Raw genomic sequence first — 21,419 nt, 5'->3', positions numbered from 1 at the left:
TTTACAAAGGTTATTTATTTCAGGTTTACCAGTAAGGGGCTAACATGGTGCTCATTCTCTTTGCATGCTCTTGCCTGTTGGCTTTTCAACAATAAAAAACAGAATTACATTTTTAACCTAATGTATGAAAATTGATACGTGTTTTGTTATCAGTATCAAGGCTGTGTATCAGTAGCCACAACACTGGAATGGGCTTGCCATGCCAATGCATCATTTTAGATTTTAGCATCAATGGGAGGGATAGGTACAGTGAAAATGAACAAGTGTGGTCAAGCAGAATGGTTCCTAGCATATTATACTGTTTTACCTACAGTGAGTCAAGCTTCTGCTTCCACTGCAGCTGCTGAAACAGCACTTGAGAATTTTGATAAAAGACATAGTGTAAATAAATGACATGTATTCTAGCTGAAAGATGTGTCAAAGCCCTTGGAAGATACTAAAAACAGAAATGTCTAATAATGCATTCAGATGGTAAAGCTTTGCCCATTTTGTCTATGGCAATACAGTGGTACCTCAGGTTACAGACACTTCAGGTTACAGACTCGGCTAACCCAGAAATAGTACCTCGGGTTAAGAACTTTGCATCAGGATGAGAACAGAAATCGCGTGGCGGCGGCAGCAGGAGGCCCCATTTAACTAAAGTGGTACCTCGGGTTAAGAATAGTTTCAGGTTAAGAACGGACCTCCAGAATGAATTAAGTTCTTAACCCGAGGTACCACTGTATTCACATTCTGCCCCATAGGAATTGGATCATTTTAAAAGTATGGCTTACTTGCCAAAAATAGGAGTAAAGTCTCCATGTAGTGTGCAAATAAAAAACACAAATCCTACTGAATCATTTAAGTGCCCAAGTTGATTGCTCTCTAAAACATTTTGTATTTTCCCCAATACGATCCTGTTGCATGGGGGAAACATTTCCATGAGTTTGAACAAACATTGTTCTTGGACATCCCATGATAGAACGAAAATATTTTGAAAGGAAATCTAAGCAAACCTAACCTAACCAGCAAAATAATCTACAATCAATTACAAATTTACTGTCTGCTATGTCTGCCAACTAATGAAGCTCATCAAATCACCAGAGACTCTCTTCCCCTTTAAATTGACAGATGAAGTGTGTGCACTCTTCTCAATTACTACCTTCAATCATTGATCCAGAATTCTCATACTTTGCAGACAGCTGTTGTACAGTCAGTTGAAATCAGTAAGGGCCTTCATCAAGCTATTAAGAGTTGCGTTAACATTGTAGGAGAAAAACTAAAAGAAAAAAGTGGTTAAAAATCTTTGTGTCTGCTTGTATGTTTTAGTAACTGATTAATACTCTTGAGGACCAGTCAAAATCTCAAGAGGCTGGTTTTGAAACGTCTGCTTTTATATGTTTCTCTGTTGTTCTGCACAAACCTCTTCTAATAGGATTCCTATTATGGATGTCGCATTATGGATTCCCACAGATCTTGCTTAGAATAACACAAACCTTATTTTTATGTTTAAGGTTTCTACACAGATGAACAAATTTTCTATCAAATATTGGCTATATTAAGTCAAAATACCTGCTAAACACTTATGCTTGCATATTTGCAATGTAACGCAATGATTAAGTCTTTCGGGCATCTCAGTAGAGCAGCCAATTTTAGGATAGGGTATACACACTTCTGTGCTGGAGCAATGAGCTTTAGGGCTGGTCTCAATGATCCAAATTTATAATAAATGCAGCATTATAATAAATGTAGGCCACAGAAGATAAACATGGTAGAATTTCTTTATCCCTGTTTTGCTACTGATCCAGATAACCTGTTGCTCAGAATAATCTTGTGGTGCTGTAAATGCCTAATAACCGAGTGCTATGTATGAACCAAGTACCACCAAGCTCAGTATCAGTTACTCTCAAAATGTGAAAAGTATTAAAGTCTAAGTGTGTGGTCTGTTTTCCGTTTTTGGCAAAAGACCATTTGACTATGTAAATCCTTTTTTAACAACACCATTGCTCCTGCCATACTGTCTTTTTCCTCCTTAAGTCTATCCAATCCACCATCATAATGTAGCCTATCATAGAAAATATAGTTTCAGAGCATCATAAACAATCCTTTTCAGTCTCAGTGTTCCAGCCACTGTAATATTCCTTAATACAGGCATTTCAAAGCATTCAGCATTTAAAGGATCTAGGAATTTTAAGATCAGGTTCCTAAAGTAACCCCATAGGTAAAGGCTTTATTAAAAAGTAAAAACCCCTTATGTAGGGTAACATCAGGTCATTTAAGTTTACTAGAAATGTCACGAAGGAAGCCAAGGTTCTTTTCTGTATGATCATGCACACATTGTGCAACAATGCACTGTGTGGAAACCATAAACCTATGAACAAAAAAGTCACTGTCCGTTCAAACAAACTTCCGGGTCAAAGACTGTGCTTGATTAATCAAACCCATCCCAAATGTTTGCTCTGGTATATTTCCCTGCGATTATGGCCCAAAACTGCTACAATGCCCAGAACCAAGTGTTTAGGCTGACATACACAAATGCTAGAAGATTCTGAACAGCTTTCTACTCGCCTCAAAATGTCCTACTGCTTCTAACAATGATTTTATAATAGGTTTAAGACCTCTTGGCTGGTAAAATTGTAGGAAACTACTGTAGTGTCAGTGACCAGAAATGAAGCTCTCTTAACGTGGCTAGAAACAAAAAGCATGGCAGCCATGGAAGCAGCTGTTATACTTAGAAACTTCTGAGATAGCAGAACTTGGGAAGTGGAGAGGAAGGAGAGGAAACACTTGAGCAGCAGAAGCAAACAGAAACCAGCATAAATGAAACATATGATTTCCATTCATGATTTGACACTAACTCAGCTTGATGCAGGCATCAAGCTAGACACTCTGCAGTAGTCACCCAGCCTACGGAGCACATGGAATTGTATTAATTGTGCTTTCCGTGAACTGAGGCAGATGAGAGATGGGAGCTCTGGGTAAACCATGTGAGTCATTCAATGAGTCTTCTTGTCCAGCATTCCCAACAGATTTCACCAAGTAGGAAGCAAACCTATCAAATTTCTGACAGGCTGGAGGAAAGACCTCCTTTTAAATGCAGTTGACTACTTTCAACAACAACAACAACATTAATAATAATTTATTATTTGTACCCCGCCCATCTGGCTGGGTTTCCCCAGCCACTCTGGGCGGCTTCCATAGAAACCAAAAATACACTAAAATATCACAGATTAAAAACTTCCCTGAACAGAGCTGCCTTAATATGTCTTCTGAATATCAGGTAGTTATTTATCGCTTTGACATCTGCTGGGAGGGCGTTCCACAGGGTGGGCGCCATTACCGAGAAGGCCCTCTGCCTAGTTCCCTGTAGCTTTGCTTGTCGCAATGAGGGAACCGCCAGAAGGCCCTTGGCGCTGGACCTCAGCGTCCGGGCAGAACGATGGGGGTGGAGACACTCCTTCAGGTATACTGGGCCTAGGCCGTTTAGGGCTTTAAAGGTCAACACCAGCACTTTGAATTGTGCTCGGAAACGTACTGGAGCCAATGTAGGTCTTTCAAGACCGGTGTTATGTGGTCTTGGCGGCCGCCCCCAGTCACCAGTCTAGCTGCCGCATTCTGGATTAGTTAAAGTTTCCGAGTCACCTTCAAAGGTAGCCCCACGTAGAGCGCATTGTAGTCCAAGCGGGAGATAACTAGAGCATGCACCATTCTGGTGAGACAGTCCGCGGGCAGGTAGGGTCTCAGCCTGCGTACCAGGTGGAGTTGGTAGACAGCTGCCCTGGATACAGAATTGACCTGCTCCTCCATGGACAGCTGTGAGTCCAAAATGACTCCCAGGCTGCGCACAGTTACCCTATTCAGGACCAGGGAGTCCTCCACACCAGCCCGCCCCCTGTCCCCCAAAAACAGTACTTCTGTCTTGTCAGGATTCAACTTCAATCCATTAGCTGCCATCCATCCTCCAACTGCCTCCAGGCACTCACACAGGACCTTCACCGCCTTCACTGGTTCTGATTTGAAAGAGAGGTAAGGCTGGGTATCATCTGCATATTGATGGACACCAGTCCAAACCCCCTGATGATCTCTCCCAGCGGCTTTGTATAGATGTTAAAAAGCATGGGGGAGAGGATGGAACCCTGAGGCACCCCACAAGTGAGGGCCCAGGGGTCTGAACACTCATTCCCCCCACCACTTTCTGAACACGGCCCAGGAGGATACTTAAGCATGCACTGCAATACTTACCGTATTTTTCGCCCTATAAGACGCACTTTTTCCCCTCCAAAAATGAAGGGGAAATCTGGGTGCGTCCTATGGGGCGAATGCAGGCATCGCGGACCTCTCCGCCAGCAGCGGGAGCGCTCCCGCTGCTGGCGGAGGGGTGCCTGCATGCTGAAGCCTGCGCGCGCTGAGCTCAGCGCATCCAGGCTTCGCGGACCTCTCCGCCAGCAGCGGGAGCGCTCCCGCTGCTGGCGGAGGGGTGCCTGCATGCTGAAGCCTGCGCGCGCTGAGCTCAGCGCGTCCAGGCTTCGCGGACCTCTCCGCCAGCAGCGGGAGCGCTCCCGCTGCTGGAGGAGGGGTGCCTGCATGCTGAAGCCTGCGCGCGCTGAGCTCAGCGCGTCCAGGCTTCGCGGACCTCTCCGCCAGCAGCGGGAGCGCTCCCGCTGCTGGCGGAGGGGTGCCTGCATGCTGGAGCCTGCGCGCGCTGAGCTCAGCGCGTCCAGGCTTCGCGGACCTCTCCGCCAGCAGCGGGAGCGCTCCCGCTGCTGGCGGAGGGGTGCCTGCATGCTGAAGCCTGCGCGCGCTGAGCTCAGCGCGTCCAGGCTTCGCGGACCTCTCCGCCAGCAGCGGGAGCGCTCCCGCTGCTGGCGGAGGGGTGCCTGCATGCTGAAGCCTGCGCGCGCTGAGCTCAGCGCGTCCAGGCTTCGCGGACCTCTCCGCCAGCAGCGGGAGCGCTCCCGCTGCTGGCGGAGGGGTGCCTGCATGCTGAAGCCTGCGCGTGCTGAGCTCAGCGCGTCCAGGCTTCGCGGACCTCTCCGCTAGCAGCGGGAGCGCTCCCGCTGCTGGCGGAGGGGTGCCTGCATGCTGGAGCCTGCGCGTGCTGAGCTCAGCGCGTCCAGGCTTCGCGGACCTCTCCGCTAGCAGCGGGAGCGCTCCCGCTGCTGGCGGAGGGGTGCCTGCATGCTGGAGCCTGCGCGCGCTGAGCTCAGCGCGTCCAGGCTTCGCGTACCTCTCCGCCAGCAGCGGGAGCGCTCCCGCTGCTGGCGGAGGGGTGCCTGCATGGTGGAGCCTGCGCGGGCTGAGCTCAGCGCGTCCAGGCTTCGCGGACCTCTCCGCTAGCAGCGGGAGCCAGCACTGGGCTCCCACGGCTTGCAGAGAGCTGCCTGTTTGGGGGCTGGGGTCGGGGGAAGCTCGGGCTTCCCCAACCCCGCGCCTGGGGGGGAAATAATTTTTTTCCTTTATTTCCCCCCCAAAAAACTAGGTGCGCCTTATGGGACGGTGCGTCCTATAGGGCGAAAAATACGGTAAGCATGAGTACTGTTCATGCATTCCAACTTTCTCAGAGGAGAACTTTTGCTTGAAACCTGTGATACATACGTTCTCCACATTAGTTGACCAACTTCTTTGACCAAAGAGGGCAGAGACTGTCAGAGGCAGACTTCTAGCTTTCAGGATCTACTCTTGCAGGTTCTACTCTTTTACCCACCAGCCAGAATCAGGTGTGCAAGGCATACACTTAGAGCAAAACAATCCAGAGTTCAGGAATTTGCAGGCCAGAACTAAGCAGAGCTCACAGTCCTTCCACTCCAGTTTACTGCACCTGCTCAATTTCTTCATTTCAGCGGTACAATTAAGGGAGGAGGACACTATACTTCAAAATACCCAGCTATCTACTGGTAGATCCCAGTCTATCTTGCCCATATGAGCTAAAAAAAGATTGCAAGCAACATTGATATGACATACTCTCATTAGTATCTTAAGCATGGTTTATGTCAGGGTGGACTGGGCAACCTCTTGGCCCAATTTAATGTGGATGGCAAGGAGGGCAAAGTAACAAAAAGACTCTGGCTTCTCCTATGCACCCTCAGCAGAAAAAAAAGGTTGCCCACTCTTGATTTAGCAGACAGAGGTTGAATAAACAGGAAAACGGTTTTTGCTTATTTTGTTCAAAGGCTGCAACAGTTTTATCAGTAAATTAATCTGCTTGTGAGGGCACTGAGTTCAGAGTCCATAGGCAGATGAAATGCCACTTCTATGCATTATCTAAAAGGCTTAGATCAGCAAGAAAAACATTGGCCAGCTTCTTTTCCTTACAAATGCACAAGATCAGCTGTTTGTGCCAAAGCCAAAGAAAGGAAACCATGAAAGCCACATCACAGTAAGACCATATATCAGCTAGAGTTTTAATTGAGAATTGTTTAAAGCCAAATCCCACCAAGATACGGCTCTTCTAAGAGATGAAACAGAAAGGAAGGTTATTGGATGCCAGATGAGTTTATGGTAAATGTTACATCTGATATCCGTATGGTTGCACTCAGTTGAGATTCCCCATTTCCCCCATCAGTAAGCACATGAATCTCTTCCTAAAAAGAGAGACCAGAATTTCAGAATAATGTCATGTGGACTGCAAAGCACTTTTAGCAAACAGATATATACAGCAACATTTTCAACTGGACTTCGACTTTAGTAAGCAATCATTCAACTTAAGGCACCTATGAATAAAATATAGTTTATAACTGGGAGCATGTAGAGATTAGGCTGGGGGGTGGAAACGCCTCTCTTCATAACTTTTCATTTTTAGATGAAAATGTGTGGGTTCTTAGGTTTAAGAACTAAAAATACTCATCTAAAAAGAGCTTAGTTGAGATTACCCTCAGATTCCAGGTGAGGCAGTGAAGGTTAAACAACTTGTAACTGCCTTCATCTATCCCAAACTGTCCAAGTCAGGCTTATGTGTTTAGTGGCCTTTACAAAACAACATTCTGTATAATAATAAGTAATAATTCTCAGAGGTATTCAATTTTTCTTTAAGTATCATATGTCATAGTTACAATATTTGTTTTCCTGCAATAAAGTAAGGAATTACGCAGTCTCTGTACTTTAACTAGACAGTATGTTAAGTGATAATAAAGTATGTTAACCAATACTATGAAATTTGCTTCAGCTGCAAATTGATTTTCTCCTCCATGTTACCAAGAATTAACTAAAGAAGTACTATATGAATACACATTGTACTTGAAAAGAAACTTGTGGAGTAGGGGATCTTTCTGTCAAATTGCAAAGGTTATGTTTGGTATAGCTATCAAAGGTCAGTAAAAGCATTGCAAAAAAGAGAGAGAATTATTTATATTGCTGAAAGGCATAAAGATAGAAAGGCCACAAATGTATAATCCAAAGATTGTGTATTTTGGATACTTATGCAGGGATAAAAATATTGGCCACTATCCAAAGAAACACACAACTATTTCTGCATGACTTTAAACATATGCTTCTTAAATAGCAGCCTCTGATACCACATGGCAAATCACTTTTGAATTGGTGATTTTCAAAAGCAGTTCATGATATGGCAAAGGGATGTGCTGTTCAACAGAAAAGAATAGCAACGGTGACTTTTCACACCTGACTGGCTCAGAACATAAGCTATTTCACAAAAATAGACTTTTAAAACCTTTTTTTTTTTTTTGCACCAATCCATCATCCATAATCTTCTTTCTACCTATCCAGCTCTTCTAATCCTGTTCATTTACTGTCTCTACCTTTTAAACAATGCATATCAAGGTGGGGCAGCAGCAGAGCTCTGGCACAGGAAAAGATGCTGGCATGCCAGTAGATAAGGCAAAAGTAGTGCTCGAGAAAGTTATTCCAATGGCTCCTACAATGGTATTATGCGCGCTCAAAACTTGTATCAGGGCTTGATTCCAGTGAGCCTGGCATCTCTGAAAAGAGGGTAAAAAAAAGCCTCATTAACCTTAGGTGCACTTGAAGAAGTGTATCCCACATGCATATGCTCCTTTAAGAATTATGCACATGCTCAGTAGCGAAGTGAAGTGTGGAGAGCTCCTGTATGGAGCAGGGAGTCTATAGTGAGAAAGAAATATGATTTCATCCTCAGTAGAATTAGGAACCAGTGGTTAGACAAGAGGCACACCTAGCTACCTCCTTTCTGTAAAGTCCTGAAACCCTAGGATCAGGGTTTGGCAGTTTCCCTTTCCTTTCTGGAGCTATTAGCAGCCATATGGAGAATACCACTTTGGGATTACAAGATAGCTTTTCCTTTTTGTGGCTAGCAAGAAGAGCTTAAAGCTTAAAGACCAAACTGCAAAAGAGAACTTTTGGAATTGAGTATGAAGCAAGTAAAAGAGATTTCATGGCAACAGTCTGGAAGAAAGAACCTTAGTGGCCAGTAATCTAATGTTTATTTTATCAAGGTATTTATAGTGTCGGGCACGACTAAACGACAAAAATACAGAATTTATAATGAACTCTTACCTTGCCTCTGTGCTTTCCAGGCACAGTCCACATTTTAAAATTCTGTGTCAAAGAGCTCCACCCTCCCCCACTGGAGCTTTCCCTGTGAAGCCTCAATCTTTCAAGCTGAATCGGAGCAAACAACAATCCACAGAAACCCTGAATTGTTGTTTGTTGTGCTTCAGCTTTAAAGAATGAGTTTTCAAAGGGAAAGCTCTGGGGCAAAAAAGTGAGCACTTGGAAATAGAGCTTTAAAGCGCAGGCCTGTGCTTGGAAAGCCGGGGTGGGGGTGGGGGGAGGCAAGTGTGGATAAGCCTTAAGACAGGATATTGCTTGATGTATGCATCGTACATGTCTTTGCATCAGTCCTTTGTTGCTAGTGCCTCCAGAGACCCTAAATAAATAATATTGTTGAAAATACATAAAAACAGAATAAAGTTTTATAAAGGGTGACTTCAGAAACCAGAAATCTTGAGCTGCTGTGATATAGTGGCTGGCACAATTACCGTAACTTTCAGAATAATTGCAGAGTGTGGTTTCAATGGTTGCTTGTTTAGATGGCTTCTTTAAAAAAGGTTGGACAGTTTCACAGAGTATAGGTGTTGCAGTAGCTATTCTCTGCGAATGGTCAACCAAGGCAGCACAACTCTAGTGTCCAGATAATAAGGGATAGTTTTCTCCAGAATGATCTGCTTTAGAATTTCACATAGCATCTGACTCATCAGTGGTGGAGAAGTGATGGCTTAACCCAGCAAGCCATTTCTTACCATATGAAGCCTGCCCATCCAAGGACAGCTGTAGCACAGCCTTTTGTGGAGCAGGGATTGGGTATGGGTAGAATGGTTGAGGAGCTAATAACAGCCTGTAAGCTGTTATTGGACCATTTGCCTGCCACAGAGACACCATTATCTAAAAGATGTGTCTGCCCCATTTGCCATACACAGCATGCAACTGCAGCATTTACAGCCCAGGCTACTATTTGCATTGAAACAACTAAAGCTGGGTAACACTTCCCAGCCCTAATAGAAGGGGAGGGGGTACCATTTACGTCAACAGTATCTTGTAGCAAATAAGTATGCGCTAAGTATCACACCCACAGAATTAAATAGCGTATTTTTAGTGCAAGTGTGGTGTTTGAATTAATCACATCTGTCACACACAGCTATCTAGAAGCACTGACCTCACAACACAGAAGAGCAAGGAAAAAATCCACAGGTAATTTTAGTTTTAAAAGCAAGAAATGATTCCCATTAAAATTAAATCCACAATGCTAAACAAATCAACAAAATAAACAAATCGTAGGTTTAAAAACCGAAACATGCTTTGCAAGTCCATAATTTAAGTTTTAACTCAGCAATAACAATAACAATAATTTGATAGCAACTTCGAGTGTCCAAAGCATTTCACATGAATTATCTGGTTGTAATCCTTATAGCAACACTGTAATGTAAGCCTGTATTATCCCACTTATTGCAGATGGAAAGGACTGATTGAGAGAGAACGGCATCACAGCAGAGAAGAGATTTGAAAATGGGGACTCACAGTTCAGTCTCTAAGTCACTATGCCACTTTCAACTATTTCAGGCATAATTCTGCCATGTATAGCTTATTTGTGCTCTAAAACTAACCCGGTCTGTGATATTATTAAAACAACCTCTAGTTATTTAAGCTGGCAATTTGAACTAAATGCATTGCATTGAATATCTTTGTGGTAAGTGTACTCTGAAAATTAAGGAGAATTATTTGGCTTCTCTGAAGTCAAAAAAGAGATGGTAACCTGCACACACAGCTGAGAGTGAATTTTCCACAGTGAAATAATCCTTTCCTTCATACCAGCCAACACTGTATTTCCACTTGACTGTGGACTCAGCTGCTATGTTGAGCCAGTCAGTGTGGGAGGCAACACTGGATGACATCCTTGTCTACAGAACATTCAATTTGCTGGTATTTAGGATCTGTAGGAAGCTCAGCATAAGCTTTCAGCTCTGTGACCCTTTTCAGTTCTTCACAGCAACATCCTTTTCCTAGTTGACACAGATTGCGTACTTTTGAGAACTCATTTTTAAGCTTTAATTAAACTGCATTTAATGTTTCATGTGTTGAAATATACCATCCAGACAATGCAATTATACCAGGATATAAATGAAATAAAGTTAGTAAATTCTGCTTCTAGGTTCATTCTGACAGTAATTTCTTCTCTGCTGCCTAAAATGAATGCCTATAAGATACAGTGCTAGTGGGAATGTTTTGACCAAGCTATGTGTCGCTGTATTCATAGGCCAAGAGAACTGGAAGTAGGAAATCAGCAAACAAACAGCATACAAGCAGCCTCAAACAACAGTCGTACAGCTCAGTAAAACTCTGTGGAAACAGCAGAGGCAGCCTGCTCCTATGACTGTCAATCCAAACAAGTTCAATGTGACTTACTCCCAAATACATGTGTACAAGACTGCAGACTTTTATGTACACTGTTCAAAAAAACTTAAAGGTTGGACAAAACATAATTTTTTCTATTAAAAATGTATGTTCATATTCACAAGCCACTGTATGGTAAATTGTCACTTCAACACAATCCAACTCATGAATTTATAATACTTTACAATTAGCTGAAACTTTAGATTCTTCTTTGACTGCTTTTAAGGTCTTTTAATTCTCTGGCAAATGATAAATTCAGAGAAGGTTGTTAATCACATGCATGTGGAAGAAAACCCATTTTATCCTATTAAAGCCCCCACAGATTTTTATGTAAAATAGCAAAATGTGCATTTTAGCAGTGATAGAAGACCTACGTAATATATACCACAGGTCCTCATTCTAATAAGTGCCCTGGAGTAAAACGTTTTGCTTTCTCCCATGGAAGTTGGGGCTCGACACCATGTAACACATCAATACATATACAAATATTACTGCTAAGTGAAGCGATATTGAGAGGAGGCAATATACAATAAGAAGAGTTCCTAGATGTATTAGTGTGCTGCTTTTCATTGTTACTTCCCCAACCTCAAGCTCATTCCCTCCAGCAGGTTGAGGTGTAAACCCGGGATGTGCGTCTTCCAGGTTCGACCCGCCATGCGAATCACATGACCTGCACAAAATCATAGCCCCACCCCAAGTGTATTTTTCTGTGGAAAAATTGAGGCACCAAAAATGGCCACCATGCTCTCTCTCTCACAAAAAAAACCAGGTAACCGGAACCATTGAGGGGGGGGGTATGCAAGCTGCGTGCTTTCAGACTGAGTGTTTGTATGTGCATTGTATGGATCTGATAGGAAGAAAATCAGCTTGGGAAGGGAGTTACAGGAAGAAAGCAGTGGGCAAAGGGAAGGTTAAGAACTTCCTAGCAGCTTCTCCATACAAATGTCCTTCTCACAAAAGCACTTTGCCTACAAATGGTAATCCAGGTTGCACACACTCACATACAGCATGTTCTTCAGTCCTTTTTGGGAAATAAAGCAACAGTTTACTTTGCACACACTTCTTAAAAAGAAGTAAGGTGCACTAGTAGGGTTTGACATACTGGTCGCTATATCGGTCGAAAGCTGCCAACGGGCTTGTCAGCTATTATTTGAAGCCAAGAATGGCAATGTGTAGGTGGCAGCTTATCTCTTTTTATTTCATTAAGGAAGGGGCAAAGGCTGCTTGCCCTCTAGGCCCGCAGCAATTAGGTGCACAACTACTGGCACAGCACAGCTCTCTTACTGGCTGCCTGTTAGCTCTGTGGGAATTTCCCAACAGGAATACACTCAGTGGTAAGAGGCAAAGGTCGCTGCCTAGGAAGGGTTGCCTGTGACTGTGTCTTGCCAGATGCAAAAACAAGGGAATTCAAGCTGGTGAGGCTTGAAAGACTGGCCTGCTACCTCTTTTGCACAAATTCATGTGAACCGACTTAGGCTTCTTCAACACTGCCGTTACTTAATTTTGTTTCTTTTTAAAAATTTCCTTAAAAATAAGCTCTGAATATTTCACATATGCAGAAACTTTACATCATGTTAAATGTTACATTTAAGAATTCCATGTTGTTGTTGTTTTAGAAAAACAAAAGCTTATTTCATAGTGTGAGAACCAATGTAGCATAAGCAGATACCTGCTCATGAAACAGAGGTTATTCCTCCTCTCCCCCTACAATAGCTACATGGAAGCCCTATAGAGCAGATTTTGAGGGGACATGGTGGAGCTGGAGGAGCGAGAAGAGAAACTGGAAGTCCTGCAACGCCTGCAGATTCCCATTGCGCAAACAGGCAGACATCACTGAATGCTGCCCACAGTTTCACAATAGCTGAACTGATTTGTTTTGTAATCAGCATATGCATCAAACCAACTGATCATTGAAGAATGTTTCTGTTCTACTAAATGCCCCCCCCACTGAACAATAAAAATGTTGTTCTAACAAAGTTAATGTTTGCAAAGAAAAAAAATACTTGACCATTTCACTTAAAAAAAAAAAAAAAATTAAGTAAGAAAACATACCCATACAAGGAAAGCAGCGCTTAGTAGTAGTACAGAAAAGAAAGAAAGAAAAATAGCGGTGGATGGTTGTAGTTTTAGACATTCCAAGAAAGGCAACCCAAAAAACTGTCTCTCTAAAAGGTTCCATGAGTCAATGGAGGGTGTAAATGTGCTCAATTGTCTTAACCAAGCCAATAAAAGAATGCCATGTTGTACAGAAGGTGTGAGCCTATAAGCATGTCCATAAGCATGATACTTGAGAAATCCAGGCTTCAAAAAGATTTGCATTTAAAGTTCTCCATTTTGCTGAAAGCACTAATCTAGCTGAGGTTAATAAATGGAGGGTGAGGTCTTTATTGGTTATGTTCTTAATCTGAGGAGTAAAATATGATACTAAGGTTAATTTGGGTCTGGTTATAGTGATTGCACCATCATAAGCCGATTCTGGCTGGGGGGGCGGGATATAAATAAAGAAAATATTTATTTATTTATTATTATTATTATTATCATTATTATTATTAGATTATTATTTTGAAAAACTTTCTTCTATAAAAGGGAATAATTTTTTGATAAAACCACCACATGTGTACAAGAGAGCCGGGTAAATGGCATTCCCACCAGCAAAGGTTGGAAGTTTTATGATTAATTCTATAATCTGGCTGGGCACATGTAGCAGTGTTATACTATTTGTAAAGCATTTTATTGAGTTCTAATTGAGATTTATTCCATAGTTGTTCCTTTTAACATTTGGCATTATTTGATCAGACAACTATCCATTTCCCTCCCCCTCTTTTTTCTTGACCGGTCAACTGACCTATCGTGTATGGCACACTAGTATTCCAGTATGAACAAGTCAGGGAACAGGGACAGTTTTACCATGAAACAATGTAAAGCAAGTTTTATCAACTAACCCAGCAGTTTCCACAAGGTCATTTGTGAAAGAAATGAGTTCTAAGCTGGAACAGTTGTTGATGGACCTCAAGTGGGCTGTATGTGCAATTCTCATATGTTCTGTAAATACAGATCTATTGCAGTCCCGTGTAGGATTCCCTTATTGTCCTGAAAAACTATTTACTTTATCCCCATAAAACTGAATGGATACCATACTTCCCTAAAATAAGAGGAATGAATTCGGGAAACTACTTTGGAAAGAGCAAAACTTGTTCCTGACCGTAGAACAAACATCCTGAGTAAAAAGGAGGTTGCTATGAATTTACTTTATCCCAGAGAACTCAATGAAAGTCACTAAGAATCAAACCTGCTTCTTTATCACAGCCCCAATTTGTGGTCAGAAAACAGGCGATGCAACACCCAAAAGCGTTCTGAGTGTCACCGATAAACACACAAGTTAAACTAATTAAGTTAAGAGCCACAAGTGAATGTTCGCATACATGTTCTTCAGAACAACAACAAAAAACCAAACACCTGAACATCTGTTTCAGTGCCTTTAGGAATCTTGATACCCATAGCAAATACCAGAACATAAGAGCTATCCATTTAAAATGAATTAACCAACAGATACCTCACAGTTAATAGGAATCTGCACACACAGTGCCTTACTGTATTTTATTTCTTTTTTCTTGTTCTTACCTATTCAGAGAAACTGTTTCCATGACCAATTATCGGAGAAAACACAAAGAGGCGGTGGTTAGTTTTTAGCAGCTAGAAGCATTTCGCTCATGTTGAAAATCACAGATAATGTTTTCTCTTGGTATAATGTAAAATCAAATGGCTGATTGCTCAAGCACTCTCTTGTCAAGTGCTATTACAACTGGAAAAAAACATCCTCTAAAACTGATGTCACACTGTTTCACAACTATGGTGTTTCCCAACTAAGAGGAAAGGCCAGGACAACACAACCACGATGCAAAACTAGTAACCTGGCAAATCTGCCCCAGTCAAGACTTTTTGCAACTTGCAATACTACCAAAGGTAACGTATATGCTCTGTTTATAAGCAGTACTACAGTTCTTTAATGCTATCACACAACACCACAAGATAGTGAAAGAACTGGAAAGTAATTACATGAGCTGACATTTGATTAGGATCCCAGATTAAGATTTCATACCTTTACAGGAAAAGCTCTTGAATCTTTAGGAGCAACAGATGATCAGTAACAACATGAATGGTAGATCCTTCCAAGAGGAAGCAGAGACGTTCCTAGTTCAACTCACTTTAAAGTCAGAAGGGAAGAGTGCTGCTAACTGAATCACTGCATTACTTCCGGCAGCTTTGTCTCAGAATACTCCTGTACATGTGTAATGACCTAGCATGACCCTGCTTAACTTGCAGGATCATCACAGCCTGGCAACTACAGCTACAGACTATACTCTTCAGCACCCTTTAGGACAACTTCCGAATGCTTCTCTAAAGCGATTACTCAGAGTTACAAATCGCAGACCCAAATATGCACATGAAATTTCCCAAAGGTTTAGATGTGGTTTTATATACCCTTTTATGAGACCTTATATCAGGTGTGAATTTCTGGAATCTGGCCACTTCTAAACTAGCTTAGCTCTGGCCTTTGCTTCTTTAAAGAACTCGCATAAAAAACAAGTTGAGAGTACATATCTTTCACCACAAGGATTCATCTTGCACATTGTTCTAGATCAGTGTTTCCCAACCTTTTCCTGACCATGGCCCCCTTCTGATCTTGTTTCCTTCCTGTGGGCCCCCCATGCGTGTAGCTGGGGGGGCAGGGGGCAGCTGCCCCTCCAATAAGTAAAATACAAATCTGAGGTTCAGACCCCCTTAACAGAAGTCTGTCGCCCCTAACAAAACCCTCCCCCCCAGGGGGCTATATGGCTGCCGGTTGTGAAACACAGCTCTAGATGAAGATACTCTACTAAAAAAGATAAATTTATTTGAGATAACCCAAAAAATCCAAGTCTCCAGCTGGCAAGATTTCTGTCTGGAGAAAAGGATAGTTAGCAAGCCTAACCGAGCCCATAGGTGAACTTCAACATCTACAACAGGATGGTCTGAAGAAGGAAATAAACCACTATTCTTACTAAAAATACACACTGTCAACAGTGCTTTTAAAAATTTGTTTTTCAAGTAATACACACGGTTCACACAGCATCAGCTTGTGATCCACTAAAGACAAAAACAGAGATGGAGGATGTGCCTGGATGGCTACACCTCACTTGGCTGATCTTCTCCTACCTCACGGATTGTTGCTACCAAGGGGTGTGCACATGCAAATTTGTGTATGTAAAACTGATTGTTCATACATTCTTCCTCATTTTCTGTTGCATATTTTCATACATTCATCTTCTGAAGAAGGAAAAACCAATTAAAGGTTAGAACAGGGGTAGGCAACCTAAGGCCCATGGGCCACAAGCAGCCCATGGGGGTCATTTAACCGGCCCACGAGTTGCCCCTGAACTGAGCTGCCTGCTTGGCAAGTCCCCACATGCTGCGCTAAACCGGCACAGCGCGGCACAGGGACTCGCTTCCACGGCGCTGGAAGTCGTGTCTGTGTGGATGCCAGAAATTGTGGGCACTCAGGCGCATGCGCAATCCAGCCTACAGAGGGATCTCCACTGGGGTGAACCGGCCCAGGCAATGTAAACCTTGCCAACCCCTGGGTTAGAAGGATATAGTGCTTCAGAGACTACAGAATTAAGGGATTTGCAACTGAACTATTAAAGGTTCTTCATTTCCAGCAGCCTAATAGCCAGTGCCGTTAGCAGTTCATCTAGGAGACTGTGGGCTGGTTCAGATGGAGCAAGCTCAACTAAATAAACCATAGTTTATTAAGCTGAGAGTTGGGCCAGGCACTCCCGCCTCCTTCACTCTGTTACTGGAACTAAAAATTTCCAGGATTTATTACACCATAGTTTTTATCCGATTTTATATTATGGCTAGTACGCCCAGATTAAAACACAATTCCCTGGTTGGAATGTAGAGGGAAATGATTTCATAAACTTAGAAGACCCCAATTCTGGCATGAATGCAAAGAGAGAAGAGAAAATACAAGCTTGATGATCACTAAGGCAAGATCACTAAGGCAAGCCCTGTATGACCTGCCTAAGTAACTGGAAATGAAATTTACTAGCTTCTCTTTATTCCTGCAAATTCAAACAATTTCAAAACACAGGTGCCATGTACCACTGTATCGAAGGAAGTCTGCGGTATCTGCCATACTGTGAAACCTTTTGAAATAGTAAAAGTTGAAATCTGAAACATCTTTAAATATATTTATATATAAGCTTTAAAGTTATTGGAATTTGACATTCCGAGTGAAGAAGATTCCCTGAAAACAAATGACAATAAACTAAATCCTTCATGATGCATTTTGTTTCAAGCACCACATATAATCAGGTCTTCCTGAAAGGAACATAAAATATGTCAATTACAAAAATGATCTGGTAGAAGAGAGCAGTTCTGCCAAGAAGAAATATTCACCCAAGACACTTAGCATACTCCCCAAGGCAAGCTCCCTAAATCTTTCTCCTCTTAAATTAATAGTAAAGTAATTTTTAACAAAATAAGTCATGAAATAACTCATCCTATGAATCTTTTCCGATCAGTAAATGCAGGCAACCAGCTCTGGAGGGATGAGCTTTATCTGGATGCCCTTGCCATAAGAGGCGTGGCCTTCCCAACAGTGGCACCATGGTTATGGAATGCTCTTGTGTAGTAGTTACTTCAACTGGTATTTTTGGTACCAGTTGAAACCTTGTTTTTACCAAGCCTGTTAACACCTTTCACATGCACCAGGTTGCTCCCAAGATTGAGGGGGCCCGGCACATGTGTTGTGCACAGCATGTGTGTGGTGTCACATGCGTTACACATTGCAATGGAGGCGGCCAAGCACTCTGGAGGAGCCGGCCACTGGACCAGATGGCGCATGACATCACATGCACACGAGTGCAGGGTCACCTCAACATTAAGATGGCCCAGCCCCCTTAAAACAACTATTGAGGGGGCTGAGGTGCCTTCAGTCTCCTTGAGTTGGCACACCTGACACCTTCACATGCTCTGAAACTGGTTGAATGTTGCATTATTAAGTGGATTTTATGTCAATGTGGGTTTTTTAATGAATTGTATTTTACTGATATTTGTAAATCACCCACTATATACTACATTGGTTAAACAGAACATAACCGTACAGTGTTCCGTGTGCTGGAAGATGCATACATGCTACCTAGAACAGCTTCAAAACAATCACCAAACTCACAATAACTATGCCACTCAAGTGTGTGTTTTTGTGAACACAGTTTCGGACTCACATGAAGGTGTGGTAGAATCCACACAACCTCCAGTGATCTGTCACTATTTAGTGTCCTATTCTTGTCCTCACCTCTCTCACAAAAGCATGTAATCAAGGAGGTATAAGCTATCTTAAACCATCATACCATATCACTGTGAAGTAGTGTCATGCTCATTGGCACATTCTCACTAAGGAACACCAACAGGCTGCTGCTCCCGATTGTAACCATCACAAACATTTCCAGGAAAACAAAGATAGCAACCCCTTGCCACATTACCATGATAGATAAAGACCACTCCCAGAAACATATAATTTCTTTCAACACTCACCTGGAATATTTCCAAAAATGCACCCCTTTTGTGGGAGATGAATGGCCCTGTGAGAGTGGCTGAGCATTTTTAACTCTGTAGTGATTTTCAACTCTGAACATAGGCTTAATTCAGCTGAAGCCAATGGCCCTCAACATTTGTAACTCAATGTATAGCTGAAGTCACTGATTTATGTTCTCTTTAACATCCCATGAATGTGACAAAATATAGAGCAGCACAAAATAATCGTGCCCATGTTTGCTCAGAAGCAAGCCCCACTGATTTCAGTGGTGTAGTGGTTATAGAGTCAGACTGGGGCTGGAGACTCAGGTTTTCATCCCCATTCAGCCCCAAAAGTCATGGGGCAATTTTGGGCCAGTCACTATCTTGGTCTAATCTACCTCACAGGGTTGTTGCAAAGGTAAAGGGGAAAGCAATGTATACCACCTTCAGCTTCTTGAAGAAAGGCAAGCTCTAACAGTAGAAAATACATTTTTAAAGTGTGTTTAGAACTGCAATTATTGATGCAAAGACAGACATTTATCTTCATAATGCCTGGGTTTTTGTTAAATGAATAATGAAAATGCATAAGAAAGGTATTGTGTGAGGGAAAAATGGAGGAGGCATTGAGATGCTGCAAATATGTGGAACAAGTAATGTCTTTTAAATGATTCTGCTGCCAGTTTCATATTGTAAGTAAGAGCTGTGTGGTTAAGGAGTTAAACAACTTTAAATTCCATATTCAAATGAATAAGATGTTAATTTGAATTCTGTGAAGGACAGATGGCATTGCAGTAAGATTTTTTTTTGTTTTTGAAAGTCAAATAAATGAGCTATGGAATATAAAGGCTCCTAAAATGACAACATACACTGGAAACAAAGCTACAGTTGGCTGTAATCAAGACACATTTGCAAAACATTTAAAACTTTGCAACAGGGTTTATTACATCCTGCAATATGCAAACTGAACCCTTTGCGTGCATACAATGGTGCAGAAAAAAATCAGGAAGGTACACACTGTGGCATTTTTAAATATGCATTCAGTTTTTGTAAGTAAAACTGAATGCATATTTATGTGACCAACAGCTGTCATTTCTACATTGGCATTTGGGATACTAGCTAGAATAAAATTCTGTAGAAAATGATTTAGCTTTCACAGTGGAAGGAAAAGGAAGAAAAAGTACGCGAGATTGAGCACTATAAAACCCTTTGTGTCACGGGATTAGTATTGTATGTATGTGCAGCAGCCGATCGTTTTGCTCGCCTGCTTGCTTAAACACACGCTCGGTCCTCTCTCCCTTCCACCAACACACTAAACCAGTGTTCGGAACTAATTTTAAACAAAGCTGTTCCGAGGCTGGAACTGAAACACAAAGCAACCAAAAAGAAAAAGGGGGAGAGAGAGAGAGAGAGAGAGAAATTCCTTCCCCTCCAAGCTCGACTCTTTTTGCTTTAGGAAACCCACGCTGCTGCTTCCAATAGAGGGTAATGGCTTACCAGCTGTCAAGCTCCAGCTCCAGCAGTGACTGAGTCCTCTCCGAGTTACAATGCAAGCACCACATGGCTGGAGAGAGAAGTCACAAGGAGGGGCCCCCGAGCTGCCAGCATATCCTTCCCCGGGGGCTCCCCTAACACCTCCGGGCCCGCGCTGAGGCAGCCGAGAGAGGCAACTGGGGCTGGGGGCACGGCACCGAGGAGCGCCCCCAACTCGTCTCCGTGGGCGAGAGGAGGGAGCAGCTCAGGAGGGGGTCCGGGAAAGGCGCGTGCACTCGCGAGGTCCACCCTCTCACAAGCTCCGGCGCGCGCGCACACAGGGAGGCTCTCCCTCTCTCGCGCGCGCGCTCCCGCCCCTCCACTCACACACGCTTACACATCCATTCCGCTAGAAGCGCGAGCTGGGAATACAAATGCCAGAGCTGGGAGGGGTAACATTGATCTTATTAAGCCGAGGCTGGTTTCCAGGACGGGGCGAGGGGGGCGCGGGTGGAAGAGGAGAGGCAAAGGGGGGGGCGGTAGGGACCGCCACAGGAAGGGGTGTGTGTGTGTGTGTGTGTTTGTGTCCCGCTCTCCTTGTCCTCTTGGCACTGCAGGAATGTGACAAGGAGGAGGAGAAGGCAGGAGCAGCCGCCTCCCGCTCGCCCGCTTGACTCCCCGCTTCTCTTCACGTGACGGAAAGAGCGGGGGCTCTGGCAGCGCTATTAATAGCTGCATTCAGACTGGGAAAGGCAGGCTTCATTGCTATTCAGCAGCTTCGCTGTCACTGGAAGCTGCTGCTCCCCCAGGCAGGCACACACTTGGCTTGGGTAGCAACAAATGTTTGCGTTGGCTTGAAAAGCGCCTGGAGCTGCTTTCGGAGACCCTCATTCTTTCCTCCTCTCTCTCTGTGCCCCCGCCCCATTTTGGTTTCCCCGGTTTTTCTTCAGCTGGGATGCTTTGCAATATAAGCGATGCATGCCTTCTTCTTATCTTTGGGAAGGGCGTCTTTCGGACGTAATTGCTCCTAGAGTTAATTAAAACTAAAATCTTAAGATAAAAGGACTGCGGAACTCTTTATTATAAACGGCAAGCTAACAACTCCCAAGCGCCTGCAGCTGGAGCAGTTTAAGAGCTGCTTGCACAGAGATGAATGACTACGAAATGAACATTGGGGTGTGTAAGGCCTTGTACCTTTGGACTGTGCCCATCTCGCAGCTTTGAGATGGTTTTGTTTTTAAGCCAGTAAAACTTTAACGGGTGGGGGTTATGGCAAGACAGTAAAGATGTGATTTTTGAATCAAAGTACACCCACGCATGCACCACAAGGAAACTTCTTTTTATGTTGCTTTTGCCACCACAGTGAAATAATTGTTTATGTGAATCAGAACAGCACTTCTGTTTAGCTTCTCAATGAGGCTTACTCAAAGTATACGACCCTGTATATTGCTGTATATCAAAAACTAAAAACTTACAGTATAAGGTAAGGTGACATATTTATACATTCTCTTCAGTCTTTTGACATTTCC

At 43.1% G+C, this 21,419-nt stretch overlaps 1 protein-coding gene across 24 annotated transcripts in view; it reads right to left on the bottom strand.

Annotated features, from left to right (window-relative positions):
* IQSEC1 (IQ motif and Sec7 domain ArfGEF 1) overlaps positions 1–21,419 on the bottom strand; it is a 306,001-nt gene that overhangs the window by 56,706 nt on the left and 227,876 nt on the right. For 2 of the 24 annotated variants that reach the window (XM_083420798.1, XM_083420801.1), the window contains exon 1: positions 19,915–20,222. The exons of 18 other annotated variants lie outside the window; for them this stretch is intronic. In XM_083420798.1, coding sequence (XP_083276924.1) covers positions 19,915–19,979 — 65 coding nt within the window. In that variant the 5' untranslated portion in view covers positions 19,980–20,222. Of the gene's footprint in view, positions 1–14,481; positions 14,625–19,914; positions 20,325–21,419 lie in introns of those variants that run through there. 4 more of the 24 variants (XM_083420810.1, XM_083420800.1, XM_083420802.1 and 1 more) reach the window with 4 other exon arrangements.

Source organism: Podarcis tiliguerta, assembly GCF_965153285.1.
Source record: "Podarcis tiliguerta genome assembly, chromosome: 2".
NCBI lineage: Eukaryota > Metazoa > Chordata > Lepidosauria > Squamata > Lacertidae > Podarcis > Podarcis tiliguerta.
The sequence above is the reverse complement of the archived record's forward strand: the minus strand, read 5'-3'. Positions and strand labels throughout refer to the sequence as shown.